The sequence below is a fragment of the Schistocerca gregaria genome, chromosome 2 (assembly GCF_023897955.1).
Source record: "Schistocerca gregaria isolate iqSchGreg1 chromosome 2, iqSchGreg1.2, whole genome shotgun sequence".
NCBI classification, from domain to species: domain Eukaryota; kingdom Metazoa; phylum Arthropoda; class Insecta; order Orthoptera; family Acrididae; genus Schistocerca; species Schistocerca gregaria.
The window spans coordinates 984,484,642-984,509,664 of record NC_064921.1 but is presented as its reverse complement, the minus strand read 5'-3'; the positions used below and the strand labels follow the sequence as shown (position 1 = coordinate 984,509,664).

General features: G+C 43.2%; 1 protein-coding gene across 9 annotated transcripts in view; it reads right to left on the bottom strand.

Moving 5' to 3' along the window:
- The window catches only part of LOC126335463 (serpin B8-like), a 119,630-nt gene extending 95,423 nt beyond the window's left edge, over positions 1 to 24,207 (bottom strand). For 4 of the 9 annotated variants that reach the window (XM_049998773.1, XM_049998769.1, XM_049998766.1 and 1 more), the window contains exons 1-3: positions 24,145 to 24,207; positions 3,230 to 3,329; positions 2,631 to 2,810 (exon numbers count right to left, since the gene is read on the bottom strand). In XM_049998773.1, coding sequence (XP_049854730.1) covers positions 2,631 to 2,810; positions 3,230 to 3,307 — 258 coding nt within the window. In that variant the 5' untranslated portion in view covers positions 3,308 to 3,329; positions 24,145 to 24,207. Of the gene's footprint in view, positions 1 to 2,630; positions 2,811 to 3,229; positions 3,330 to 24,057 lie in introns of all 9 variants that reach the window. The other 5 variants (XM_049998771.1, XM_049998772.1, XM_049998770.1 and 2 more) reach the window with 3 other exon arrangements.
- Between the last annotated feature and the right edge of the window lie 816 nt (positions 24,208 to 25,023).

Below are 25,023 nucleotides of genomic sequence, written 5' to 3'. Positions count from 1 at the left end.
ATAAAAGAAATTATTCAGGGGACGAAAATTAAATAGTCATGGGTGACTGCAATTCGAGAGTAGGAAAAGAAATGGAACGAAACATAATAGGTGAATATGGATTGGGGGTAAGAAATGAGAAAGGAAGCCACCTGGTAGAGTTTTGCACAGAGCATAACTTAATAATAGCTAAAACGTGATTCAAGAATCATGAAAGAAGGTTGTATACATGGAAGAATCCTGGAGATACTAAAAGGTATCAGATAGATTATATAATGGTAAGACAGATTTAGGAACCAGGTTTTAAATTGTAAGACATTTCCAGGGGCAGAAGTGGACTCTGAATTGTAGAATAAACCAGAAGACACTGGAAAAATAGTGGGAATTTAAGGAGATGGGACCTGGATAAATCGACTAAACCAGAGGTTGTACAGAGTTTCAGGGAATGCATAAGGGAACAATTGACAGGAATGGGGAAAGAAGTACAGTAGAAGAAGAATGGAAAGCTCTGAGGGATGACGTAGTGAAGGCAGCAGAGGATCAAGTAGGTAAAAAGACAAGGGCTAGTAGAAATCCTTGGGTAACACAAGAAATATTGAATTTAATTGATGAAAGGAGAAAATATAAAAACGCAGTAAATGAAGCAGGCAAAAAGGAATACAAACGTCTCAAAAATGAGATCGACAGGAAGTGCAAAATGGCTAATCAGGGATGGCTAAAGGACAAATGTAGGGATGTAGATGCTTAACTCACTAGGAGTAAGATACTGCCTACAGGAAAATTTGAAAGACCTTTGGAGAAAAAAGAACCACTTGTGTGAATATCACATGGAAACCCAATTCTAAGCAAAGAAGGGAAAGCGGAAAGGTGGAAGGAGTATATAGAGGGTCTATACAAGGGCGATGTACTTGAGGACAATATTATGGAAATGGAAGAGGATGCAGATGAAGATGAAATGGGAGATACGATACTACGTGAAGAGTTTGACAGAGCACTGAAAGACCTGAGTCGAAACAAGGCCCCGGGAGTAGACAACATTCAATTAGAACTACTGTCGGCCTTGGGAGAGCCAGTCCTGACTACACTCTACCATCTGGTGAGCAAGATGTTGTCATCAGTGCCCTAGAACTTGGAATTACTTAAACCTAACTAACCGAAAGACATAACAGACATCCATGCCCGAGGCAGGATTCGAAACTGCGACCGTAGCGGTCGCGCGGTTCCAGACTGTAGCGCCTAGAATCGTTCGGCCACTCCGGCCGGCAAAGCCATTGTCTCCGAGCTGATAGTCCATGCTGCTGCAAGCGTCGTCGAACTGTTCGTGCAGATGGTTGTTGTCTTGCAAACTTCCCCATCTGTTGACTCAGGGATCGAGACGTGGCTGCACGATCCGTTACAGCCATGCCGATAAGATGCCTGTCATCTCGACTGCTAGTGATACGAGGCCATTGGGATTCAGCACGGCGTTCCGTATTACCCTCCTGAACCCACCGATTCCATATTCTGCTAACAGTCATTGGATCTCGACCAACGCGAGCAGCAATTTCGCGATACTATGAACCGCGATCGCGCTAGGCTACAATGCGACCTCTATCAAAGTTAGAAACGTGATGGTACGCATTTCTCCTCCTTACACGAGGCATCACAACAACATTTCACCAGGCAAGCCGGCCGCGGTGGTCTCGCGGTTCTAGGCGCGCAGTCCGGAACCGTGCGGCTGCTACGGTCGCAGGTTCGAATCCTGCCTCGGGCATGGATGTGTGTGATGTCCTTAGGTTAGTTAGGTTTAAGTAGTTCTAAGTTCTAGGGGACTGATGACCACAACAGTTGAGTCCCATAGTGCTCAGAGCCATTGGAACCATTCACCAGGCAACGCCGGTCAACTGCTGTTTGTGTATGAGAAATCGGTTGGAAACTTTCCTCATGTCAGCATGTTATAGGTGTCGCCACCGGCGCCGACCTCGTGTGAATGCTCTGAAAAGCTAATCATTTGTATATCACAGCATCTTCTCCCTATCGGTTAAATTTTGCGTCTGTAGCACGTCATCTTCGTGGTGTAGCAATTTTAATTGCCAGTAGTGTAAGTGTTCGTTTTTCCTGCGTGCAGTTTGAGAGTGGAATGATAGGAAAGTAACTACAAAGTGGTTAAATGAATCCTACTCCAGGCACTTAATGTTAATTGCAGAGTAACCATGTAAATGTAGATGCATATCAGCTCATACGATGTGTTATACTAGACTGGGTCGAGGCCACTCGCCTAGAACCAAGTTGCTATCGACCGAGTTTATGTGATGGGTGGGTCGCGTCTACGATGGTGCCTGAGTAAATCTAACTGGCAGCTGGCATGATCACAGGAATACAGCACCTAGAAACTTATCCTTGCGTGTTGGCAACTGCAGAAGGCGCATAACACCTGAGGATTAGTTTGTTGGTGTTTCAGACAACATACAGCAGTTAACTTAGTGATAGTGCTTTTCACACAGTTATTATATCAGTACCGTGTGCAAAAATCAGTAAGCCAAATAATAATAATAATAATAATAATAATAATAATACAAGATCCGCAACATGCGCCATTGTACCAAAACAAGCAATTATCATTTGTCGCAGATCTAATTTGTAAAAAACTTAGACTGGTACTTTGTACTCACACTTAGCTGATGCATAAGGGCATTAATTCCATCGTCTGTGAGCTGTTTGTCGCGCGGAAGGTGCAAACCTCGCTCCAATTCGACTGCTGTGTCGCTCTTTGCTCCGAAATACACCAGAGCGAGAACTACTTGAATGCTTAATGGTGAGAAAAACAGATTCCCCGGTTCGTTCGCCAGCACCTGAAATCAAACGCACGTCATATTCATAGCATTCTGTAGCAGCATAATATATTTTTCTTTGATGCTCGCTACTGTTCTATAGGGGTTGTATATATTACACATTTTATGTAAACCTTTTGTCTTTTTGGAAGCTTTCAGCACTGACTACACAACTCTTGTATCCCTATTAATGATAACGATACTCTATCTCTCACTTCTCTGTATCTGATACTCCACATGTAGCCAACAAAAAGTGCTGCTGCAACCACCAACATGTCGCATGAAATAGCAGCTGTATTTCTTAACTGAAAGTGCGGCATTAACGTTGTTGCTGAGTTGTGGTCCATACGCCCAGGACATTTTGCACGTGAATAGACAACGTGTAGTGACTCACATTGCTTCTGTATCTGGTGAGTATTACCTTCAAAATTTATACTAACCTTGTACAAATCCACAGTGAAGTTGGTGTTTGACTGGGATATTGCATCGAGAGCAGCTGCGGCGTTAGCGTCTCTCATGGCGCCGTAAAATTACAGCCACCTAAAGAGAAAAGAAAAAGGCGGCAATGAGTGACTTGTGTGGAAGATACAGTTGCTTTACAAGGCCTTTCAGGTGCCACCGGTAAATATGTGGAAGTTCACTAAAACCTACAATAAAAATGTATTGTATATCCAAGTTAATAATAAATAATTATGTACTTTAAACTGAAACTGTCACGGAACTTCTAGAGATACTCAGTTGCTAACAGAATACAGCTACTCATATCTCTTTAAATTTTATTTGTTTATTTAGTTTTCAATCTCGCTGGGACCATGCGAGCGAAAGATACTTGGTCATCGCACGAGTCAGTACATGGTTTACAGAACGATGATTAGAAAATTGTCTGATAGAACAGGAATATGAGACCTTAACTTTTCCCGGCGAATCGAATGTTCAAATAACTTACGGGTTTGCTGCCGGGTGACGTCGTCGAACACCGCCGATATTTCTACAGGAGCACACCCTGCCATTCTCAAGGCACAAATGCAAGGAAGAAAAATGTGCAAGCAAATTTAATACCTCGGTTCACAGAGGAGAAACAAGGAAGACACCACACACAGAACAAGTGTCAACACAACCAAAGATAACCAACATCAAAAATGTCGATAGTTACTATCAATCAACAAGTGAGATAGCACTAATTCTGTCCCTCTGTTTTTTGATGAGAGACAGAGCCGCATTCCAAGTAGCATTTAAACAAAATCCACCATCTCTGTTAATAAGGTTGCTTGATAGTCTGATTTCAACAGCTTTAGCATTAGTGCTACCTCACCTGTTTATTAATAGTAACTATTGATATTTTTCATGTTGGTTATCTTTGGTTGTGTTGACACTTGTTCTGTGTGTGGTGTCTTCCTTGTTTCTCCTCTGTGAATCGAGGTATTAAATTTGCTTGCACATTTTTTCTCCCTTGCATTTGTGCCTTGAAAATGCCAGGGTGTGCTCCTGTCGAAATATCGGCGGTGTTCGACGACGTCACCCGGCAGCAAACCCGTAAGTTATTTGAACAGAACACCAATAAATAACAGATTACAGAGATAAGTTATGAACTAATGTGAGGAACTCCAGAACAGAATACAAGGACTATGCAACAAGGAAACTCTCCAATGTGGATCTGAATGCTTGGGGTTTGCCATGAAATTCTTTCAGTTTGCTGGAAGACTGTAAAAATTAAAGGTGCTAAATAGTGCTCACCTTCCTGTCCAGTGCTTAAGGAAGTGCTATCCAAGCACATATCTTTTTCCCATCTGGTAAATGGAAGTTCCAGTTTCTTCTGGATGAGTCAGTGCTGCCAACAACAAATCCCATCATGCAACGTATGTACAGGGATGGCAGAGTTGGGATTCCGAGACACATGAACAACGGCCAACACGAAGTTAGCGAACTGACACCGCAGGTCAGTCTGATGACCTTTTCTGGGCTTAGAATATTCATGCTGAGTGCACGGAGTTAGCGCAAAGTATGACGTCATATGAGACCATAAACTGGAAGTAAGAAAAGTGAACAACACCGTTTCTGTGTCAGAGACAGTGGAGATAACTCTCAAAGTGAAGACGGTAGCATTCAGTTTTTGTACAAGATCTCGAACGTGATACTACCTAGAAAGTTTTCCAGCTATGAGTTTAAAATGGTCGACTTCATTTATTAACTATTTTGGGTTAAAAACATTTAGCTTTTGTAAGAGATTCGCGTAAGGAACTGTTTCCGTTGTGAAACTTCCGGGCAGATTAAAACCAAGACTTGAACTCCAGATCTTTTCCTTTACGGACACATCAACATCTACATTTATTCTCCACAAGCCACCTAACGGCGTGTGGCGGAGGGCACTTTACGTGCCACTGTCATTACCTCCCTTTCCTGTTACAGTCGCGTATGGTTCGCAGGAAGAACGACTGCCGGAAAGCCTCCGTGCGCGCTCGAATCTCTCTAATTTTTCATTAGTGATCTCCTCGGGAGGTATAAGTAGGGGGAAGCAATATATTCGATACCTCATCCAGAAACGCACCCTTTCGAAACCTGTACAGCAAGCTACACCACGAAGCACAGCGTCTCTCTTGCAGAGTCTGCCACTTGAGTTTGCTAAACATCTCCGTTACGCTATCACGCTTACCAAATAACCCTGTGACGAAACGCGCCGCTCTTCTTTGGATGTTCTCTATCTCCTCTGTGAACCCCACCTGGTACGGATGCCACACTGACGAGCAATACTCAAGTATAGGTCGAACGAGTGTTTTGTAAGGCACATCCTTTGTTGATGGACTACATTTTCTAAGGACTCTCCAAATGAATCTCAACCTGGTACCCGCCTTACCAACAATTAATTTTATATGATCATTACACCTCAACATGCTCTACCGACTGAGCTACCAAGTACAACACAAGGACTCGTCCTTACAGCTCTACTTCCGCCAATATATCGTCTGCCAGACAGTTTCATTTCAATGCACATTTCGCTGTAGAGTAAAAAATTCGTGCAGTTTATTTTGTGTTTTGACGCAGTTAAACGTTAATCTGTTCTCTGAAAGCCGCATGCTGATGTTACGACCCTATTGGCTACCGGTTAAGAGAATATCTTTGAGTCATCTGTCTTCCTCAGTGGGACATCGCTGATATACATTGAAGCGCCAAAGAAACTGGTACAAGAATGCGTATTCAAATATAGAGATATGTAAACAGGCAGAATACGGCGCTACGGTTGGCAATGTGTATTTAAGACAAGAAGTGCCTGGCGGACTTGCTCACGACACAGCACTACACAGGGTGTCCGTTGATAGTGACCGGACCAAATATCTCACAAAATAAGCATCAAACGAAAAAACTACAAAGAACGAAACTCGTCTAGCTTGAAGGGGGAAACCAAATGGCGCTGTCGTTGGCCCGCAATCGCCCTGCCATAGGTAAAACGGATATCAACTGCATTTTTAAAAATAGGAACCCCCATTTTTAATTACATATTCGTGTAGTACGTAAAGAAATATGAATGTTTTAGTTGGACCAGTTTTTTCGCTTTGTCACAGATGGCGCTGTAATAGTCGCAAACGTATAAGCACGTGGTACCACGCAACATTCCGCCAGTGCGGACGGTATTTGCTTCGTGATACTTCACCCGCGTTAAAATGGAAATGGTCTATATCGTGTTCATGTATGGCTATCCCAACGGGCGTGTGCTGCTTGGTATCCTGGACGACATCATCCAAGTATCAGGACCGTTCGCCGGATAGTTACGTTATTTAAGGAAACAGGAAGCGTTCAGTCACATGTGAAACGTCAACCACAACCTGAACAATTTATGATTCCTAAGTAGGTGTTTTAGCTGCTGTCGCGGCTAATCCGCTCATCAGTAGCAGATAAATTGAGCGAGAATCGGGAATCTCAAAAACGTCGGTGTTGTCAATGCCACATCAACATCGATTGCACCCGTACCATATTTCTATGCACCAGGAATTGCATGGCGACGACTTTGAACGTCGTGTACAGTTCTGCCACTGGGCACAAGAGTAATTACGGGATGATGACAGATTTTTTGCACGCGTTCTGTTTAGTGACGAAGCGTCATTCACCAACAGTGGTAACGTAAACCGGCATAATATGCGCTATTGGGCGACGTAAAATCCACGATGGCTGCGACAAGTGCAACATAAGTGACCTTGGCGGGTTAATGAATGATGCGGATTTTGGGAGGAAGGATAATTGACCCCAATTTTATCGATGGCAATCTAAATGGTGTAATGTATGCTGATTTCCTGCGTAATGTTCTACAGATGTTACTACAAGATGTTTCACTGCATGACAGAATGGCGATGTACATCCAACATGATGGATATCCGGCACAAACATCGCGTGCGGTTGAAGCGGTATTGAATATCGTATTTCATGACAGGTGGATTGGTCGTCGAAGCACCATACCACGGGCCGCACGTTCACCGGGTCTGACGTCCCAGGATTTCTTACTGTGGAAAAAGTTGAAGGATATTTGCTATCGTGATCCACCGACAACGCCTGACAACATGCGTCAGCGCATTGTCAATGCATGTGCGAACATTACGGAAGGCGAACTATTCGCTGTTGACAGGAATGTCGTTACACGTATTAGCAAAATGCATTGAGGTTGACGGACATGATTTTGAGAATTTATTGCATTAATGTGGTATTTACAGGTAATTTTAATTTAAAAAACCTACCTGTTACCATCTGTTCGTCCAAAATTGTGAGCCATATGTTTGTGACTATTACAGCGCCATCTATCACAAAGCGAAAAAGTGGTGCAACTAAAACATTCATATTTCTTTATGTACTACACGAATATGTAATAAAAATGGGGATCCAATTTTAAAAAACTCTGTTGATATCCGTCTGACCTATGGCAGCGCCATCTAGCGGGCCAACCATAGCGCCATCTGGTTTCCTCCTTCAAGCTAGACGAGTTTCGTTCTTTGTAGTTTTTTCGCGTGACGCTTATTTCGTGAGATATTTGGCTCTGTCACTATCAATGGACCACCCTGTATATATTAAACTCAGCTTGATTACAGATATTCAAGTATCTCAACTGCAGATTTTTCAGCGCTTATTTAACCTTAGGACTCTGTATCTCAGAATGAATAAAAATGGACTTGTACCTCTATTGAAATAAGTCCTTCATACGTCCACTTATAAGTTGCCTATCTAACACCTTCTAGGGGCATAAAAATTGATTTTCAGTACTTCATATAACTGTCGGCTGAACTTAAAAATTTAAAATGCTGTCACAGTCTACTCATTAAGAGGCACAATCAGTAATTATAAACGTAGGCTTCCGCGGCCATTGTCACAGTCAATAAATTTTTTTGTATTTGTGACCGCATTGTCAATATGAAAAAACTACCGACCTTTCGGTCAGTTTTGCAAGTGACCCTGAAGAAGGTCACTTGCATCAGTCACCGATACGTCAGCAGTTTTACATATTGACAATGCGGTCAGAAACACAGAAAAATTTTATTGACTACAATCAGTAATGTTACGCGTATGGAGCCGAGCTAACAGGCCGCCTAGAATTGGTATGAGGTGAATGGGTTTGTGTGGCTGAAATCTAGCAGGCCTATGAATGGGGACGCGGCACTAGCGGCTCAGCCAGACCTCCGTGACCGAGCTAGCTGTAGCGACTCCAGGCGACGTCAGGTGCAAAGCCGTCAGCACAGGGCCTGATGTAGGTAAATCACATTACGTGGAATTTGGACAGCTGTCACAGTTTTAGGAGAAGAGATGATGCACCAGCATTGGCGGTGTGTCAGACAATTATTTATTGAAGATGTTATTACTTCTGCGCCGGCCGCTGTGGCCGAGCGGTATTTTTTTTTAGTTTCATTTTATTAAGGGGCTTTCTAAAAAAAATATGAATACAGGAAAAAGCGGTTAAAAAAGTAAAAAAATAAAAAGGTTGCAAAAAAGTGGTTAAGGCGTTGGACTGCTAATCCAATGTGAAAAAAATAAATAAAAAAAGTAAAATAGGTTCTAGGCGCTTCAGTTCGGAACCGCGCTGCTGCTACGGTCGCAGGTTCGAATCCTGCCTCGGGCATGGATGTATTTGATGTTCTTAGGTAAGTTAGGTTTACGTAGTTCTAAGTCTAGGGAACTGATGACCTCAGATATTAAGTCTCATAACGCTTAGAGCCATTTGAACCATTTTTACTACTTCTGCCAGATATTTATTTAACTGTTGATTACAATTCCTAATACAAAATCATGGTAATTTACGAAGTGGCCAACCACATGTGTTAGCTGACACCACTGTTGAAAATAGAACCAAAGCAGACATAAGATTGTTTAAACGATATAAAATGAGCGCACTTATGCAAAAATTCTGGGTTATTATCTACGGACAAATCTTTTCTTGTAATTATTCTGAATAGTCTGGGGGTGACCGCTAGTTTATAATGTTTCTTTATATATTGTTGCAATGTATTACTTTAGTGTGGGAAGTGGTCAAGTTGAGCCAAATCATGTCTCTAGAACTTAAGAACGACACATTTTTGTTTAGGATGGCTTTCAGCCAATTGAGAAGCAGAAAATGGCGGAACACCATTCTAGTCAAGTGGGGTAGGCTTTTTTCGATTGGTGCACTCCAGGGGCAATTCTGGACAGACACTTTCACGTTTGCGCTTGAAGAAGGCAGACCTGCCTGTGGTAACGAGTGGTATTTGATTGTGTAGGTAATAGAGTCAGGGCGGTGATGGCTGCTACAGGACTCCAACTTCCGAGTGCATTAAAGAATTGAGATCTACATCTACATCTACATCCACATCCATAATCCTCCAACCACCTGACGGTGTGTGGCGGAGGGTACCTTCAGTACCTCTATCGGCTCTCCCTTCTCTTCCAGTCTCGTATTGTTCGTGGAAAGAAGGATTGTCGGTATCCCTCTGTGTAGGCTCTAATCTCTCTGATTTTATCCTCGTGGTCTCTTCGCGAGATATACGTAGGAGGGAACAATAAACTGCTTGACTCCTCGGTGAAGGTATGTTCTCGAAACTTCAACAAAAGCCCGTACCGAGCTACTGAGCATCTCTCCTGCAGAGTCTTCCACTGGGGTTTATCTATCATCTCCGTAACGCTTTCGCAATTACTAAATGATCCTGTAACGAAGCGCGCTGCTCTCCGTTGGATCTTCTCTATCTCTTCTATCAACCCTATCTGGTACGGATCCCACACTGCTGAGCAGTATTCAAGCAGTGGGCAAACAAGTGTACTATATCCTACTTCCTTTGTTTTCGGATTACATTTTCTTAGGATTCTTCCAATGAATCTCATTCTGGCATTTGCTTTACCGACGATCAACATTATATGATCATTCCATTTTAAATCACTCCCAATGCGTACTCCCAGATAATTTATGGAATTAACTGCTTCCAGTTGCTGACCTCCTATATTGTAGCTAAATGATAAGGGCTCTTTCCTTCTATGAATTCGCAGCACATTACACTTGTCTACATTGAGATTCAATTGCAAATACCTGCACCATGTGTCAATTCGCTGCAGATCCTCCTGCATTTCAATACATTTTTCCATTCTTACAACCTCTCGATATACCACAGCATCATCCGCAAAAAGCCTCAGTGAACTTCCGATGTCATCCACAAGGTCACTTATGTATATTGTGAATAGCAACGGTCATACGACACTCCCCTGCGGCACACCTGAAATCACTCTTACTTCGGAAGACTTCTCTCCATTGAGAATGACATGCTGCGTTCTGTTATCTAGGAACTCTTCAATCCCGTCACACAATTGGTCTGATAGTCCATATGCTCTTACTTTGTTCATTAAACGACTGTGGGGAACTGTATCGAACGCCTTGCGAAAGTCAGGAAACACGGCATCTACGTGGGAACCCGTGCCTACGGCCCTCTGAGTCTCGTGGACGAATAGCGCGGAATGGATTTCACATGCTTGTCTTTTGCGAAACCCATGCTGATTCCAACAGAGTAGATTTCTAGTCTCCGGGAAAGTCATTATACTGGAACATAATACGTGTTCCAAAATTTACAACTGATAGACGTTAGAGATATAGGTCTATAGTTCTGTACATCTGTTCGACGTTCCTTCTTGAAAACGGGGTTGACCTGTGCCCTTTTCCAATCCTTTGGAACGCTACGCTCTTCTAGAGACCTACGGTACACCGCTTCAAGAAGGGGGGCAAGTTCCTTCGCGTACTCTGTGTAAAGTCGAATTGGTATCCCATCACGTCCAGCGGCCTTTCCTCTTTTGAGCGATTTAAATTGTTTCTCTATCCCTCTGTCATCTATTTCGATATCTACCATTCTGTCATCTGTGCGACTATCTAGAGAAGGAACTACAGTGCAGTCTTACTCTGTGAAACAGCTTTGGAAAAAGACATTTAGTACTTTGGCCTTCAGTCTGTTATCGTCTGTTTCAGTACCATTTTGGTCACAGAGTGTCTGGACATTATGTTTTGATCCACCTACCGCTTTGACATAAGACCAAAATTTCTTAGGATTTTCTGCCAAGTCAGTACATAGAACTTTACTTTCAAATTCATTGAACGCCTCTCGCATAGCCCTCCTCACATTACATTTCGCGTAATTTTTGTTTGTCAGCAAGGCTTTGGCTATGTTTATGTTTGCTGTGAAGCTCCCTTTGCTTCCGCAGCAGTTTTCTAACTCGGTTCTTGTACCGCGGTGGCTCTTTTACATCTCTTACGGTCTTGCTTGGCACATACTCATCTAACACATATTGTATGATTGTTTTGAACTTTTTCCACTGATCGTCAACACTATCTGTACTTGAGACAAAACTTTTGTGTTGAGCCATCAGATAATCTGAAATCTGCTTTTTGTCACTTTTGCTAAACAGAAAAATCTTCCTACCTATTTTAATATTTCTATTTACTGCTGACACCATCGATGCAGTAACCTCTTTATGATCGCTGATTCCCTGTTCTGCGTTAACTGTTTCAAATAGTTCGGGTCTGTTTGTCACCAGAAGGTCTAATATGTTACCGCCACGAGTCGGTTTTCTGTTTAACTGCTCAAGGTAGTTTTCAGATGAAGCTCTTTAGAAAATTTCACTGGATTCTTTGTCTCTGCCGCCAGTTATGAAAGTCTGAGTCTCCCAGTCTATATCCGGCAAATTAAAATCTCCACCCATAACTATACCATGGTGGGGAAATCTACTCGAAATATTTTCCAAATTATCCTTCAGGTGCTGAGCCACAACAGCTGCTAAGCCCGGGGGCCTATAGAGACATCCAATTACCATGTCTGAGCCTGCTTTAACCTTGACCTTCACCCAAATTATTTCACATTTCGATCTCCGTCAATTTCCTTCGATACTATTGCACTTCGTATCGCCTCCCCCTTCACTGTCCAGCCTGTCCCTGCAGTACACATTTCAACCTGAGTTTAGAATTTCATTACTGTTCACAACTGGTTTCAGCCGACAGAGAGCAGTTCTGGGACCTTTCTATAGACGCTCCTGCAGTTTACTATTAGCAGATTAATATTGTTATTCCCTGTTGTATTTTGCCTATTCCTACCTTGCCGCGTCTCAGGAGGCGTCTTGTTGGGCCTAGGGAGGGAATTCTCTAACCTAAAAAACCCACATGTGCACTCCACACGTACGCCGCTACCCTTGTAGCCGCTTCCTACGTGTAGTGCACGACTGGCCTATTCAGGGGGACCCTACATTTTTTCACCCGATAGCGGAGGTCGAGAAATTTGCACCCCAGATCTCCGCAGAATCGTCTGAGCCTCTGGTTTAAGCCTTCCACTCGGCTCCAAACCAGAGGACCGCGATCGGTTCTGGGAACGATACTACAAATAGTTAGCTCAGATTCCACCCAACGAGAAAGGCTTTCCGCCTTCACCAATTCCGCCAACCGCCTGTACGAACTGAGGATGACCTCTGAACCCAGACGACAGGAGTCATTGGTGCCGACATGAGCAACAATTTGCAGTCGGGTGCACCCAGTGCTCTCTATCGCCGCCGGCAGGGCGTCCTCCACATCTCGGATGAGACCCCCGGCAAGCAGAGTGAACACTGGCCTACTTCCCCGACCTTTCCGCTATTTCCCTAAGGGGCTCCATCACCCGCCTAACGTTGGTGCTCCCAATAACTAATAAACCCCTCCTCCCGTGAGCCTGCTCGGACCTTGCTGAAGGAGCAGCCACATGTCCACCCACTGGCAGAGCGGGCGACGCCACACGGCCAGCCTCCACATTGACCCTCCGGCTCGTGCGCCGCGAACGCCGCTGAACCCGCCACTCCCCTTGGGGGGAGGGTGGCCCAACCGCGCCCGGTACCCGCGAAGATGTCTCGACAGCAGGGGCAGTGGGTTAAGCATGTAACACCTGGGGTGTACCTTGCGACGCACCAGACTCCCCACTGCCGCTACACTCCGAGGCAGCAGCCTGAAGACGGCTGACCGCGGCCATCAACACGCTCAGCTGTTCGCGAAGAGTGGCTCCTCCTGCGTCCGTACACAGCAGTCACACATCCTATCCATCCTAAGGAATCAATTTACTGATGAGACTTAATCAACTTTTAACTAGACTGCTAATTCACTACAGGCGGTTGATTAATGACCAAACTGTGATTGCTAGCCACTTCTTGTAGAAAACAATAAAAATAGCACTACCTGTCTCTGGACTGTATTGAAAACAAACACTAGCACTACTGGCACTATGGCTGACTAAAGGGACTCTCTCTGACTGTATTCAAAACAAACACGAAATCTATGGAACACTATTGATAGCACTCGACAATTAAAGCTTCCTAAAAGCAAAAACACACGGAAGAAGAAGTGACAAGTAAGAAAAATACAGTTAATACTTAAATTAACGTAGCTCGCTGCACAGCAGACGTGACACAGACGGCAGTTACGATGAGATTAGATGTGGGATGAGTTTCTACTCATTAACTTGTGTGTGTCAATTCGTAAACCATCATGTTTGAACTGTTTCGAGCTGGTGAATATTTCGTGTATTGTGATCACGAAATGGACTTAACTTTTCACGTGTCTTGGAAGGCGTGTGTTAGCTCACACCACTGTTGAAAAGAGAAACATTCTACTACCATTCTCATGATGCTCTCAAAGCAACTTTATTGCATTTCGTAATGTTATTTCCTGATTATATTTTAATAGTATATTGTAGGATCACTTTCTGTTTATTTGAGATTTTCTTGATTGAATATGCATTAATCGACATAATTCACTTTCGTCTAGATCAATTACAAACGTTAGACTAGAATGTTTTTATCAAGTTATTTTTTTCTTTCATTTTATATTTCTGCGTTGTTTTATTTATTCACAATGACAATGCATAGACTATTTGACTAGACGATCACACCTACAGATTATTATTTGCAGTGATTATTTGGTGAGCAAAAAAGCAGCTATGCGCGACTCTACCCTATGACTAAATTGAGCTGCTCGTTTTAAGCAGAGCCCTACATATCCCAATTACCTAAGATAGGAGCAACATCAGCTAAAAAGTCGCAACTGGATTACTTGTATGGAATGCTCGTTAGAGAACAACTACTCAGCAGCAGAAAACCGCAATGCAACAGAGCAAATCTTATGTCATTGTTAAACACAGTAACTCAAGTGTTACAGTTAGCAACTGTGTACGTGAATGTTTTGAGCCAACGTAGCTCATTTCACACGTAGTACCCTGAATATTTTTTCCATTATCTAAGGTTGAGAGCACTTAACGATTACCAGCAAAGTTTAAGCACAAACTGTTTTACACTTCTTCTCCTTCACACGCTTAACGTCAAACATTTGACACATTCACTCATTTGCAAAGCAATCAGACGTTTGAACCTTTTTATAAATGGGGTAATCGGACGCTTACAGGTGAGTTACGAGGCGTGTTTCTTAAGTACCGTTTTGAAATTAAAAAAAGACGTTATAAGATATCTCAATAATTTTATTTTAACATGAAAGCCTGTACCTTAATCTACGCACTGACGCCATTACAGTCTTATTGTTCCTTGTTTACGTTGTGTACTGAGTGTTTAAGATGCCTCCGATAATCGTGAGTCCCGCCGATTGTGAAGTACGGGCTGTTATAAGATTTATTAGTGCTAAAGGCCTAAAAGTTATGGATATTCATCGTGAGATCTGTGCAGGTTACGGAGAAAACATTATGAGTGATGGAATGGTGAGAAAGTGGATGAGAGCATTTAAAGATGGCCGCACAAATGTGCATGATGAACAACGGAGTGGGCGTCCTTCGGTGGTTAATGAAAGTTTGGTGCAGGAAGTGGACAATAAGGTGAGAGAAAACAGACGCTTTACGATTTCCTCCTCGCGGGATGACTTTCCTAATGTTTCTCGTAGTGTTTTGTATGACATCGTGACCGAGAACTTGAATTACCGAAAATTGTGCGCACGTTGGGAACCGAAAACGTTGACGGATGTACACAAAACCAAACGTTTAGACACTGCATTGACTTTCCTTGAGCGGTACCACAACGACGGTGATGATTTCTTAAGCCAAATTGTTACGAGTGATGAAACCTTGTGTGGCCTATGTCACACCAGAATCAACAGCAACAGTCCATGGAAGTTGAGCAAGGCCATAGTTTTGTTTGCAAGACAACGCCCGTCCGCATGTGGCTAATCAGACCAAAGATCTCATCACATCTTTTCGATGGGAAACTCTAGATCATCCTCCGTACAGCCTCTATCTTGAGCCCAGTGACTACCATCTGTTCCTGCAGTTGAAGAAGCACCTGGGTGGTCTGCGTCTTCAAGACGATGACGAAGTCAAAACAGTGGTGATGCAGTGGTTAACAAGTCAGGCGGCAGACTTCTATGAGGAGGGTATTCAAAAACTGGTACAACGTTATGACAAATGCCTCAATATCGACGGCAATTGTGTAGAAAAGTAGGTTAAGGTACAGGCTTTCATGTAAAAATAAAATTATTGAGATATGTTAGCAAGTCTTTTTTAAACTTTCAAAACGGTACTTACTTAAAAAACACGCCTCGTATTAACGTGAAAGAAATGGACAAAGTGATGACCATTCTGTTCGGCTGGAAGATAATAAAATATAAAGTGACCATATTACTAGGAATAGAAGCTGGGACCTATTTTGTTACGGCTCACTTCTCGGAATGCGTCAATGCACTGTATACGTCGAAATGAATAGTAGGCAAAAATTGTTAATACACTGATGGAAAGAAACGCAACATCAAAAACTAATTAATGTGCAGTAATGAAATTTTGGCAATAAATTTGTCTAGGTAACAAATATAAATGATTAACACTGCAATGTAAGCACGAGACAAGCCATTGCAGATGTGAAATGTTGGTTCATAGTAAACTGGTGTAACTAGCATATGTTGAACGCAAGCTTAGCAAAGTGCATGGATTGTGTTGTACAGGTGCCAGATGTCAGCTTGTGGGCTGGAGTTCCATGTCTGTTTCACTTGGTGGGTCAATATAGGGACGGTTAATGCTGATTGTGAATGACGCTGGAGTTCACATTCGATGACGTCCTATATGTCCTTGATTAAAGACAGATCTGGTGGTCGAGTGGATCAAGGCAACATGTCGACACTCTGTATAGATGTTGGTTTACAACATGCATTATCCTGTTGGAAAACACCGCTTGGAATCTTATGCTTGAATCGTATCACAGCAGGTCGAATCACCAGACGGATGTATAGATTTACAGTCAGGGTGCATGGGATAACCGCGAGAGTGCTCCTGCTGTCATACGAAATTGTATCCCAGACCATAACTCCAGTGTGTCTAGCACGCAGACAGGTTGGCCTCCTAACAAACACACGGCCATCACTGGTACCTAGGTAGAACCAGCATCCGCCAGAAAATCCAACAGACCTCCACCCTGCCGTCCAGTGAACTCTCACTTGACACCATTGAGGTCGCAAATGGCGGTGGTTTGGGGTCAGTGAAATGCACACTACAGGGCGTCTAGCTCGGAGCTGTGCTTGAAGTAACCCATTCATAACAGTTCGTTGTGTCACTGTGGTGCCAACTGCTGCTCAAATTGCTGCTGCAGGACGATGCGTCAGAGCCGTACACTAAAGACGATGATCTTCTATGTCGGTACCGCCTGGTCTTCTTGCGACCGTACATTTTCGTGACTACAGCTGCCAGCAGTCTTGTACAGTAGCTGCATTCCTGTCAAGCCTTTTTGCAATATCGCATAAGGAGCATCCAGCGTCTTGTTACTCTGTTACAAGACCTCGTCCAAACTCAGTGAGGTGATGGTAATGGCGTCTTTATCGCCGTAATGGCATTCTTGACTAACAACAACCCACCATGTCCAATCTCAGAGGTAACTAACGCTCACGATCGTTACAGTGTGTATTTGAAGCAAACCTGATTTGCATCCTCACAGTGGCGCGACTGGCACTACTCTTATACCACTGGCGCGAGTTCTGAGTAGACGTCATCATCCAGACGTAGAAACACGCCTAATAACTTTAATTTATGTCAGATAACTCTTCCTTGGTGCTGCGATTTTTTCCATCAGTGTATAAAAACGATAATCTTAAACATAGGCAAATTATTGGTTTGTTATTGCATAACTGCACTACACTTAAATCGTAAAAGTTACTTAACAGGACACAAGACTTGCCTAGGTAACTACGAGCCGTGCTGCGGCTCGCTTAGGTGCTGTTGTAGCTTTGCGTCCTTGTTGGGGGCCAGACTGTATCGTTTAGTTGACGTGATTGCGGTTGTTTGTATTCTTGTTGTGTTGACTGGCGCCACTTGGTTTTGCAAGCTTTGCCTGTCTGCTAGTGGCAGCAGCGGCCTTATCAATTGGTTCAAATGGCTCTGAGCACTATGGGACTTAACATCTGAGGTCATCAGTCGCCTAGAACTTAGAACGACTTAAACCTAACTAACCTAAGGACATCACACACATCCATGCCCGAGGCAGGATTCGAACCTGCGACCGTAACAGTCGCGCGATTCCGGACTGAGCGCCTAGAACCGCGCGGCGTTATCGATATGTAGTAACTGTGGCCCTATCTTTGGGGTGACTTCGTTGTTCTTCCAGGTCGAGTGAATAGCCAGCTCGGTTGGGGACTCCGAAGGAGCCAAGAGGGCAATGAGAGAACACGCCGGGACTGCTGGCAGAACGCATGCACTGCCGGATGGAAGGGCTGTGGTCGTGAGGGTACACCACCTAGTCGTCAACCTTATCCAACAAGCTTTAAGTTCTGCATCTACATCTACATCTACATCCATACTCCGCAAGCCACCTGACAGTGTGTGGCGGAGGGTACCTTGAGTACCTCTATCGGTTCTCCCTTCTCTTCTAGTCTCGTATTGTTCGTGGAAAGAAGGATTGTCGGTATGCCTCTGTGTGGGCTCTAATCTCCCTGATTTTATACTCGTGGTCTCTTCGCGAGATATACGTAGGAGGAAACAATATACTGCTTGACTCTTCGGTGAAGGTATGTTCTCGAAACTTTAACAAAAGCCCGTACCGAGCTACTGAGCGTCTCTCTTGCAGAGTCTTCCACTGCAGTTTATCTATCATCTCCGTAATGCTCTCGCGATTACCAAACGCTCCCGTAACGAAGCGCGCTGCTCTCCGTTGGATCTTCTCTATCTCTTCTATCAACCCTATCTGGTACGGATCCCACACTGCTGAGCAGTATTCAAGCAGTGGGTGAACAAGCGTACTGTATCCTACTTCCTTTGTTTTCGGATTGCATTTTCTTAGGATTCTTCCAATGAATCTCAGTCTGGCATCTGCTTTACCGACGATCAACATTATATGATCATTCCATTTTAAATCACTCCTAATGCGTATTCCCAGATAATTTATGGAATTAACTGCTTCCAGTTGCTGACCTGCTATATTGTAGCTAAATGATAAGGGATCTTTCCTTCTATGTTTTCGCAGCACATTACACTTGTCTACATTGAGATTCAATTGCAATTACCTGCACCACGCGTCAATTCGCTGCAGATCCTCCTGCATTTCAGTCCATTTTTCCATTGTTACAACCTCTCGATATACCACAGCATCATCCACAAAAAGCGTCAGTGAACTTCCGATGTCATCCACAAGGTCACTTATGTATTTTGTGAATAACAACGGTCATACGACAATCCCCTGCGGCACACCTGAAATCACTCTTACTTCGGAAGACTTCTCTCCATAGAGAATGACATGCTGCGTTCTGTTATCTAGGAACTCTTCAGTCCCATCACACAATTGGTCTGACATTCCATATGCTCTTACTTTGTTCATTAAACGACTGTGGGGGACTGTATCGAACGCCTTGCGGAAGTCAAGAAACACGGCATCTACCTGTGAACCCGTGTCTAAGGCCCTCTGAGTCTCGTGGACGAATAGCGCGAGCTGGGTTTCTCACGCTTGCCTTTTGCGAAACCCATGCTGATTCCAACAGAGTAGATTTCTAGTCTCCAGGAAAGTCACTATACTCCAACATAATACGTGTTCCAAAATTCTACAACTGGTCGACGTTAGAGATGTAGGTCTATAGTTCCGCACATCTATTTGACGTCCCTTTTTGAAAGCGGGGATGACCTTGAGTGGATTTTAATCCTAGCTGTGAAACCTCCACCACTGTGAGATCTCAGGATTCTCCAGTGACTTGGGTTCGTGTTGCTGCTCGCTGTGTCGCCGAGACGAAGAGCAGCGAGTGGAGTGCCTGGGGAAGGCGGATCTAATAAGCTTTCCTCCACTGCTTGTTACCAATTGCTGCATTCTATTTGTTACTATCTGTTAAGTTCAACCAGCGGTATTTTTCCTGCCTGGTGGTTGATAACGCTCCAGTGACCTGCCTTGGAAGTTAGAGTATGTAACGGCAGTGTACGTTTCCTCGCCTTGCCGCTACTGTCCAGTAAGACGTGTAGTTTTGACAGTTTCCTTGTAGGGCGTTTGTTGTTTCTTCTACTCTGGTAGTAGTGGTTCCCTTCTCCTCTCGGGCGCTCTAAACACAGCATTCTGAGGACGTAGTGCTCCGGCTTTGGCGTGGTGTTCCATCGTTGCATTGGTTATCTTTCGTTAGCGTGCCACTAGTCTGAGGTACCACCTTGTGAAGTGAATGTAACTCTTGGCTGCCTTTCTCATCACTCGTGAAAGTGTTTTTGGCCTGACCTACTCAAAGGTCGATTCCTGGGGCACCGTCTGTGACTAGCCCTTGTGTTTTATTATGGTGTTATTATTTTATTATTGCATTACCAAGTTACCACCATTTGTATCACCTGCTTGGTGATCAGTTGCTTGTCCTTTTGAATTAACCTTGTCATTATATTTGCTGTTTTATTGTATGTTCCTAAATTTTTTAATATAATTGCCATTCTTGGCATTACAGCAAGTTTAAACGGTTGTGCTACCAAGTTTACTATCATTTTGTCTCACCAGTTTGGTGATCAGTTGTCTGTCTTTTAAATTAACGTCTGCTATTGCCTTGCTGTTTGACAGTATGTTCGTCAATTTTTTTTAAAATAATTGCCATTCCTGCCGTTAAAGGCCGTCAGCCATGACTGTCGCTGCTTGTCTTAAAATTCCAGTGTGGCAATTGTATTTTTAGCAGTTAACCTTTAAGACCTTGGCGATTTGTTTTCTAGTATTTTAATAACTATAGTTTGTAAGTTGCAACAAGTTAAACAATTAAGGCCTTCAGCCGTGAAACAGTTCTTAAATTATTACCATTATTTTAATTTGTTGTTGATTTTAAGTAAATTGTGTGTGATTAAAAGAAAAGCTAACCAATAGTAACTGATTACGGCCCCATCCACAATCTTAACCAAATCCTGCCTTCCTTGACCACCAGGTCTCAAACTATACACAGCCTTTAACTCTCATGCCCTATAATACTATGATGAGTGAATATTATTCAGCAGATCTTTGCTTCGCTTTATGTTGAAGAAGTCACAGAATTCCGAACAAATGCTTTACAAACTGTTGTGTGTTGCTTTCAAAGTCTCTACTTTCATTTGAGTTTTCTCAGATGCAGATATCTTAGTCATCAGAAGAAAAGACACGCTCTAGTGCAGAATTTGTACTGGAAAAACATAACAAAAATTCAATTTCTCTATTTCTGAGGTTTGAACTTCAAATTGAATGCATAATCAAGTAGGCCGTGTGAATGCTTTTCATAACGTGGTGCGACATGGTATGTTAGATTACGAATACGATACTGAAATAAAGTATAGATACTTTTACAGTCCTAGAAATGTAAAAAGTTATACGTTGAAATCTCACATAACTCAGAATTTAGTTTTCTTTCTAAAAACCAGAACATATAGGCATCCAGACACAACCTGATGGAGCAAAGGAGTCTAGAACTGGTGTATGGCTAAAATTCCTGGCTCTAGTCAATTAAAGGAAAAATCCTAACAGGCCTACTAATAAAAACTGTGATAACATTTTGCAGAGGTCACGAGTTCGAGTCTCGGTCCAGCACACAGTTTTAGTCTGCCAGGAAGTTTCGTATTAGTGCACGCTCCGCTGCAGAATGAAAATTTATTCTGGAAACGTTCTAAATTATTTGTAGGCCTCTGTCAGTCAAACGAAACAAGCCAGCCAGTGTGGCCGTGCGGTTCTAGGCGCTTCAGTCTGCAACCGCGTGACCGCTCCGATCGCAGGTTCGAATCCTGCCTCGGGCATGGCTGTGTGTGATGTCCTTAGGTTAGTCAGGTTTAAGTAGTTTAAGTTCTAGGAGACTGATAACCACAGATGTTAAGTCCCATAGTGCTCAGAGCCATTTGAACCACTTTGAACCAAACGAAACAGCCAGTTTTTTAACAATCACTGGTAGAATAAACATAAATCACAACAACGATTCACCACAACGCACTAAACTACAAACATACAAACATGTTTGGAAACATGGTGTTCCATTAGTAACGACAATTCGTGGAGTTCCTTTGCACTCATTATTTTACCTGGGTCGATATTTGAATGATGGGAGATCGTTAATTCATTTATAAACTATGTTTAAATAGGAAGATAAAGTTTTGTAAATGCTGTAATTATTCCAGTGCGGTAAGACAGATACTGAAGTGGGGTAGGCGTTTTCTGAAGTTTCAAATGGCTCTGAGCACTACGGGACTTAACATCGGAGGTCATCAGTCCCCTAGAACTTAGAGCTACTTAAACCTAACTAAGGACATTACACACATCCATGCTCGAGGCAGGATTCGAACCTGCGACCGTAGCGGTCGCGCGGTTCCAGACTGCAGAGCCTAGAACCGCTCGGCCACACCGGCCGGCTTTCTGAAGTTTTCTCTACAAGTATTCCTGCTCATTTCTGTACTTTTCGCATGTCAGAATGACGTAGCTGAGATTGGCATTTTGGAAAGCTTCCTCAGGATAATACAAGGAGAATACAGACCGCTTTTAGCTTTTGTGCTATGGAGGTAGCTTGAATAATACGCTCGTCCCTGGAGCGTCTTAGTGACTGCTGTAGTACGTCTTGAAACTGCCTTTCGTAACATCATACTGCGCTAAAGTATCCACTGTTTCGTTATGTTGGGTCCCACAATGAGCGTTTATGCATATTAATGTAACATCTTGATGCTTAGCTTTGGTACTCCAAATTGCATTCAAAAGAACTATTACGTGTTAACGTATTTGCTTGAGTCCACTTGCAGCGAAACGCCAAGTTTTGTAACACACTTCTACTTAGCACAGCAAAGTTTTAAACTTTTGAAATTCCATGTTTTATAGCTGCCTTGGTTACCTGTCTCCTTAGCTGTGTATATAGAGAGGCTTACTGAAGAGGGGAATATATTTTGTTTGTTTATGTGACAGGGCGGTAGTGATTTCACTGGTGCAGTTATCGCTGAATTCGTCTCTGGTTTCTTAGAGCTTAAGCCGTAGTCATACTAAAGAACTGGATGGTAATAATCTTGTAAAGCAACCAGTTTTAATGTAAGATATATCACCAAGCCTTCTATTTAGTAGATGTCCGCCGCTTGTGGTCTCGCTGTAGCATTCTTGTTTCCCGAGCACGGTGTCACGGGTTCAATTCCATACGGGGTCAAGGATTTTGACCTGCCTCGAGATGACTGGGTGTTGTTGTGTCGTCTTCTTCATCATCGTTCATCCCCATTGCGGTCGGAGGAAGGCAACTGCAAACCACCTCCACTAGCACCTTGCAAGGTACGGTGGTGAGTATTTCTCGCATCGTTCCCTTATGCTCTGTGAAGGAGTGTGGGACTTCAGCATCATCTAACTAGTAGAAGTACTCGAGATGTTTATCTTCTCTTCCTCTCCTCTTGTGTGTTTGACAGATTCCTGATTATTACAAGCACAGAAAGATCTAATCTCCGTTGTCAGCCAATGACAGTTGTTAAAACACTCCATAAGCACGCCATCAATCGGTAAGGAAGTTTTCGTTGTCGACGTTTCGACCTTGGAGCCACCATCGCTCAATCAGGCAGCTTCTCGGCATAACGAGCAAGGAAAACTCCCTGGCCGTACAGGGAATCGAACCTAGTCCCACACATGAGGGTCTGTCTTGTTGACCTCTCTGCTACAGAGGCCCACCATTGCACCGAGACATAACTTAATTGCTCTCAGCTGCATTATATATACTCTGCGTTAAATACGTCGAGAAAACGAGTGATTCGGTTATCCGCAAAGAGGAGACAGAAGAGAAACTCGCCTGCGCTCCCAATATTGGGCCATTTCAACTGAGGGAATTCCCTTTGCCACACAGTTTGTTTTGGCAAAGTTAAAAATGTTATTTGCAAAGGATGTTATTCAAAAGATGTGTAGTACTTGTGATTCTCAGTAACTCATGGGATCTCAGGTTAAAAAGAATTTGCCAAACCTAAACTGTGTATTCGTAAAACACAGGCACGAAATATTTTCACAAAACAAATTTAGACATAAAGTGATCCGTTAAGTCACTAACCAATTTCATTTTAACATAATTTAGTTGCTGATGAGAAGCTACCACGACCACATACTATACAGATGGTCCTACATAACTGTACAATGTGAATCTAACATTAAGCCAACAACAAACAAAATCCGTTTTAGACGGAATTTTCGTAGATTACTCGTCACTTGAACATGTTCACATTTCATAGATTTGAACAAAGAAATGCTACGGACGATGGCACAAAGATGCTGAAACGTGTTTCGGGCTACATGAAAAATCGGTGTTTTGCATGATAGGTAGACCTATTATCCAAAAAATGCTGCTCGGACTTTATCGTGCAGGTGACACGGGATATCAACGGTTTAACTGACTTACCTTCACGCCATGGTGCGCAATGCTCGTGTGGTTAACAACTAGGGCTGCGATGCTACGTAGCTATTAGCAAACGATAACATTACTTACAAGAGATGATACAGCGAAGCGGGAGACACCTCTCGGCACGAGCTGCGACTAACTGCCGCTGTGGTCTTTCCCCGCAGAGTATATACCTGCTATTTGCGACGCCGGGAAGCTCTGACGTCATCTGGTAGCGCGAAACCCATTACCACATTATTTTCTTCGCATCGCTGCCGACGTCCTCTCTGCACATGCAGTCAAGGTCACTTCCTGCAGTTGACAGCTCTGTAGCAATGTCCTACGACACGATTCCCAAAACTGTCTCCTTGCTGCTGACCGCTCCAAAGAGGCGTGAGTGTCTTAACCAAACAGAAATGTCTGAAGAGGGAGAGAGTGGCTACTGTGAAACGAGAGAGGAAACGGACTAGTTTCACGTGGAACACTGCTACTGGTAACGTGCTAACAAACTGTCAAACTAATCTTACAGCAGTGTACCATCTAGGGTATTCGCGGGATGTCTCTCCTAAGATTTCTCTAACGCTTCTAAAAATACTTCCGATTATCGCTACATCCGACATACCCGTCGCGAGAGAAAAGCAAATGTGTTGGTATTTAAAGCAATTCTCATTTATTCTTCGCTCTCAGTTACACAGTTTTGATACATGATATGCTTCGATCTCTGTATATCAACTTTAGATCTAATACAAAGTATGTATAAGTATGTAGTGTTTATTATTTTACAACAAGTAGAAAAGAATTGTACATAATTATAGGATTTACTTAATTATAGGATATACTTAACAGCCGAATTAAATTAATAATTGGCTCCTTCTACCGACCCCCAGACTCCGATGATACAGTTGCGGAACAGTTCAGAGAAAGTTTGAGTCTCGTAACAAATAAATACCCCACTCATACGGTTATAGTTGGTGGGGACTTCAACCT